Source organism: Puccinia triticina, chromosome 8A (assembly GCF_026914185.1).
Source record: "Puccinia triticina chromosome 8A, complete sequence".
Classification (NCBI taxonomy): Eukaryota; Fungi; Basidiomycota; class Pucciniomycetes; order Pucciniales; family Pucciniaceae; genus Puccinia; species Puccinia triticina.
This window is the reverse complement of record NC_070565.1, coordinates 1,737,582-1,743,239: the sequence shown is the minus strand read 5'-3', so window position 1 is coordinate 1,743,239 and position 5,658 is coordinate 1,737,582. Positions and strand designations below refer to the sequence as shown.

General features: G+C 45.4%; 2 protein-coding genes across 2 annotated transcripts; one reads left to right on the top strand and one right to left on the bottom strand.

The window, feature by feature from the left end:
• Nucleotides 1–615: 615 nt before the first annotated feature.
• Nucleotides 616–2,184, top strand: PtA15_8A168 (uncharacterized protein; the record flags this gene model as incomplete). Its single annotated transcript, XM_053171568.1, has 1 exon — nt 616–2,184. One exon carries the CDS (start codon nt 616–618, stop codon nt 2,182–2,184), a length of 1,569 nt encoding a protein of 522 aa, XP_053022819.1.
• A 2,324-nt stretch (nt 2,185–4,508) lies between these two features.
• On the bottom strand, nt 4,509–4,811 carry PtA15_8A167 (uncharacterized protein; the record flags this gene model as incomplete). The annotated part of the gene is made up of 2 exons (XM_053171567.1): nt 4,509–4,616; nt 4,665–4,811. The coding sequence occupies 2 exons, from the start codon at nt 4,809–4,811 to the stop codon at nt 4,509–4,511; spliced, it is 255 nt and encodes an 84-aa protein (XP_053022818.1).
• Between the last annotated feature and the right edge of the window lie 847 nt (nt 4,812–5,658).

The following is a 5,658-nucleotide window of genomic DNA, read 5'->3' as shown; positions in this document are numbered from 1 at the left end:
TTGAAAATAGCTGAAAAGTTGAGTGACATGTGTGTGACTAACTTGGTAAGCAAAACGGACATGGGACTAACCAGTTAGGTATCTCCAGCTTCACTTCCATTTAAATTCGGACATCGCAAGCGATTCCAAACGCCGACTGCCATTTAAATTCGGACATCACAAGCGATTGCAAACGCTGACTGCCCCAGCCTCGCAGATACATACTTGTTGGCGCTTGCCAATAGCGGAAAAGGTGAGTTACATGCGTTCAACTAACTTGGTCAGCAAACAGGACATGCGACTAACCAGTTAGGTATCTCCAGCTCCACTGCCATTTAAATTTGGACATCGCAAGCAATTGCAAACGCCGACCGCACCAGCCTTGCAGATACATACTCGATCACGCTTGCCAATAGCCGAAAAGGTGAGTTACATATGTGCGACTAACTTGGTAAGCAAACAAGACACACGACTAAACAGTTTTTTTTGGGTATCTCCAGCGGAACTGCCATATACCTTCTGGCATTGCAATCAATTCAATACACCAAACACGCCAGGGTCGGAGCACCTCTCGAACCAGTTACCAAAAATCATCTCCATTAGATTGTGATAGGAGGACCTTTTTCGCAACAGGAGATGATGGATGGTAACAATGGTTACATCAATCAGAGAAGGATCAACAACCGGCAAAGGAATCAAATCAACGATCGATTTTCGGAATATGTTTTGACTATAGATAGTACCGCTGGAAGTCAAAATCCTCCACCACATCCTCGCCCGATGGGTACTCCATCTCCAACCTCAGCTCCTCCAACATCTGTTGGCCAACCCAATTCAACCAGTAATCCAACTTCGATCATCGGTCCGGGCCCTCCTCAAGTGGAGGCTGTGAGAGAAAATCACATTCCAGCTTTGGCCAGCCATCGGGCTGACATTATCAACACTGCTCCAAACAATACGACCAACCATCCGGACGTACTCCAAGTGGACGCTAATCTTGTTGATATGGGCCCCATCAATACATCCAACCATCTGGTTCCACTCCCTGTGGAGGCTTCTCTTGTCGAAACGGGAATCAATATGGCGAATCTTCCAGATCCTCTTCCAGTGGAGGCTGCCGAAAATCCAAACGAGATGGAGGCTGCCAACAACCCCAACGAGAATAGAATTATTTGGTCCAAGCGGCCATTCAAACCAATAGAGCTGTATCCCCACATGCTTGGCGATGATCCTGACCGAAAACCTACTCCAGAAGAACTCGTCCAAGCTATGGAGATTGCTGCCCAATTCCACTACTTTCATCATGGGAAAGTCATTCTTACAGACCGGAGGGAAAAATCGAAAATCATCGCAGTGATTGAATTCACCCCGATCGACGAGTTGACACCCGAAGAAATCGCAGAAATAAATCTGGTCACATCTTTCCTTAAAGCAACCACTGAATTCATCAATGTGGTTGGCTCTGATTCCCGCTCCTGGTTTGGCCGCATGTGGGCCATAGGGTGGAGGAAATGCATGGAAGCTTACGAACTAATAGGACGATACCGGAACAGGCAAGCCATAAAGAACAATCCTGAAACTTACGACCGTGTGATGAGATCATTGGCCACACCTTGTTCAATCCTTGGCCGAATGCTTCGTCGATTGGCCAACGTGGTATTTGAGGAAAACCAAGAATTAATGGTTCAGAACTCCATTCCATCAGTTGCCTCACTCGAATTTGATACGCCATTGAATGAAGATGACTGCGTACCCAATCTCACATTCACCGTTGATGGATTCTGCAACCAGCCACACAAAGACGACAAGGATATCTCTGAGTTTGCATTTGGCCTTTTTCTTCCCGTCTTGAAGGAAAATTGGCATCTTAGTACTTTGCCCCTAGATCCTTGTTACACTCGAGGTTCATTTGTCTTTCCAGACCAACGATGCGGTCTGGACTTATCCCGATGCAACGGCATTGTAAAGATGGTCTGGCGAGCGAACGAGTATAGACATTGTACATTACCAGCCACAATGCGTAGCACAGAAATGCAAGTTGGGATTTCAATGCAGATCAACGAACGAACTGCAAAAACCTCAAGGGACACTGCAAGTGGTGAAATATTCCAACGGCCATCCAATCTGAAGAAGCCACGAAATTTTCTCTATGTTGGGGGTCATCAGAATCTCATGCCATTTTTGTCTCCTGGTACTTCACACTGATCAATATTTTTCACAATATTTTCTTTCTTAGAGCTGCTTATTTTTTCTCTCAAACAAACATGTTTAGCCGGTCATCACTAGATGTAGCTCATCTTCTAGCTGTTTACTTTGACTCCCAATTTTTTTCTAGCTTTTGACTCGATCTCCCTGTGTTTTCTCTTGCTTTGATCTATCAGTTTTTTTGTGAGTGAAGTGACTATTGAATGTTGATTGTGGGCCACATAGGTCTATGTTTCTTATCAAGGCTGAAACTCTGTGTGGTCAGCCCAAAAAGCGGTAGCGGAGCACCAGTCTCACTGCGCTACCACTGAAAATAGCCGAGACCCACTTTTCCCCGACCCAAAAAGTGGTAGTGCAGTAGGTGGGGCCACTGATCCTTTCAGCACCGGGAAGTGGCCACCAAAACAGCTGCGCTTTGGTCGCTGCACTTTTTTGGCTGGCAGCGGGGGAGCGCTACGCGGCCAGCTCAAAAAGCGGTAGTGCAGCAATGGTTCCACTGTGCTACCGCTGAAAGTAGCAGTTCCAGTGGTAGCGCAGCGGGCAGGGCCGCTACTTGCAGTGCAGCGCAGTGGCCCCCAAAACCGTTGCGCTTCACACTGCACTGCACTTTTTGAAGCACAGCACTTTCACCCTTGTTCTTATCTGGCTGAAGTCAGCCTCCTGAACTAATTGAGCTAAGAGTGGGTTTTATTTTTCAGACTTGGTGCGTCATTGAAATGGGCAGGGCTATCTTGAAAATAAAAATAAAAATAAAAATAAAAATAAAGAACATCATATTTGAGCCATTGGTGATTTGAAAATATGTGGCATAATTTATTGATAGATGTTGTCTCTGGGACACAATGTATGAACTAAGAAGTAGCATTTGTATTTGGGACAATTTGAAAATCCCCATTTTGAATGTCAGCCAGCCATATTTGACGGTTCTCAGATACCATACGCTCTAACCCTACTGCAAGTTTTTCAGATGTTAACTGAGACCCTTCCATTTGTAAAATCTTGACAGTAGGATAGGACCGGGTGAGGGAGGTCACTGGGTCTTCCTGTTTGGGGAACCTTGCCTTCTCTCGTCCAAGTGCTTGAGCTGCGGGATTACATGTATGTATTAAAATGATTAACGGAAAAAAACATGAAGATGAACCCTTTCCCAAGAGGAAAAACAAAAAAAAACCCTTACCTAGTAGTTTATTCAATTCGGCACGAAGATTGGAGCGTATTATATCGGCCTTCTTTTGTTTTTTTGCTGCTGTAGGATTGGAACCAGAGCATTCATCCACTATTTCTTGAACTTCCCTTCCATGGCTGTACGCTTCATATGTTTCCTTGGCTTTCCATCGTTTTTGTGCCACGGAAAGCCAGTGGGGATTGTTACCGAGTTCCTTGCAAAAACTGTCAGCTCCTGGATATCGGGTTGCCGCTAACAAATAAACATTCAAGTTGTAAACAGTTGCAATGGTAAAAAGCTGGTGATAATAGTCAGCAATGTGTATGCATTGTTCTTCGTGGGGCCTATCACTGACCTGAGAGTTTAATCGGAGGATTTGTTTCAGGGCTTGTGACCCTGTTGCTGATCCTTTATCGGCAAGTTGACCATAAACAAACAAGACTTTTTCATGGTTGACAAGTTCATCATAAAGGGGTTCGTATAGATCCTTTTCTTCTGTGTTGAGAGGATCCTTGGATTCTGGTCGTTGTTCATTGGAATCATCACCCGTACTTTCATCATCACTCTCCTCGTTGTCCTCATCATGGTTGTAGGAATTTATCGGTAATTTAGAGAAGTGAGCAAACACCCTCTTGCTGAACACTGTTTGTTGTTCTTCATTAAGCATTTTCCACGCTTGGCCGAGTTTTTTGTTCCTTTCGTCCCATCCTATGGAGCATCCCTTTGGTGGAACTAAAGGGCAGAATGTAAGACTTTTGATGCACCTCTCCAATTGAAATGTGAAAGAAAAAGAGTACCTGGTGTCTCGGCACTTTTCAAACTAAACGCCAGAAATCAGCCATAGCTGCTTGCTTCACGGGATGGTTTTCCTTCTCCGCTGAGCAAGAATTATAAATTTCAGTCAGTTTAAATCTTGTCTGATGGGTTTTTCAGTTGTTTTAAATCACTCACAGCCAATTATTAATGGTTTTCTCTGATACTTGGCCAATTAAAGCAAGCATCAGCTTGATCTTAGTGTAATTTGTCTTCTGGAAGTTAAGGACCTCCTGAACGTCAGTTGGGATCCGGTTTGCGTTCTTCTTTCGCCTGTTCAACACCTTCCGGAGGGAGGGGATGGTCCATCGATCCAAGTGATTTTGAAAATTGTCCAGAGTGAAACCTATTGCTTCTTCGTTCTCATTCTGCTCTTCGGGATTGTGGTTGGTGCCCGGGGGGTGGCTAGGACTTGGTCGTTCATCCAAACCTTCTTGGCCACGATCAGAAGGTCCTGTTCCGTGAGTTGCATTCCCTCCACCACGGGTTGTTATTCCTCCACCACGAGTTGAGGTCTGTCCTCGTCCACGAGTTGAGGGCTGTCCTCGTCCACGGGTTGAGGGCTGTCCTTGTCCACGAGTTGAGGGCTGTCCTCGTCCACGAGTTGAGGGCTGTCCTTGTCCACGAGTTGAGGGCTGTCCTTGTCCATGGACCGAGCTTTGTCCTCCACGAGTACTGCCAGGTGTGGTCTGTGGTTGTGTGGATATGTCGTTTGACGAGCGAGTTGTGACCATTCTGATTAATTATGTGAGCTGCTGTGACGTGTTTTGTTGGTGGGCTGAATAGAGCTTGTGATCTTTGGTGTTTGTGAATGGTTTGAGAAAGATGGATGAGCTGGTTGGGTGGCAAGCGTTACAGCACTGAGCTGCTTGTGAAAATTCACACTGAAATGAGCTGGCCTGGTCAGCTCTTGTGAAAGAGCTGGCCCGGTCAGCTCTTGTGAAAGAGCTGGCCCGGTCAGCTCTTGCGAATTTTTTGAGCAAGACGGATGAGCTGGCTGTGGCGAGTGTGACAGGGCTGAGCTGCTTGTGAAAATTCAGACTGAAAAGAGCTGGCCCGGTCAGCTCCGCCTGTTTTCGGCTTTTATCCGACAATAGATACAATTTATCAACGGTTTTTAGCCGTATGATAGCTATGACAAAACTCCCATAATTCCCAACAATTACGTTGGAATTAACCCTGATAGCCTTGTCTTAGAGTTTTATAACTCTAATCTTTTGCTTTGCACCACGTGTAGCTAGAAGGATAATATCCTTGGCATCACGTAGGCTGACAGCCTTCTTCTACGCAAGATAATCCCAAGTAGTCAAGGGAAACTCCGAACTCCGCGTAATAAAAGCATCAAGATAGCTCCGCAGGCTTAAAGTAACCATAAAGTAATCATAATAATAAAGGTCCATCTAAAACGGTAAAGTAACGCTCCTGAACAACTCCGCTCAACGTTCTGTAAAGAATAAGATAACCGTAATAAAAAAACTCCTCCGCAATCAAAAATC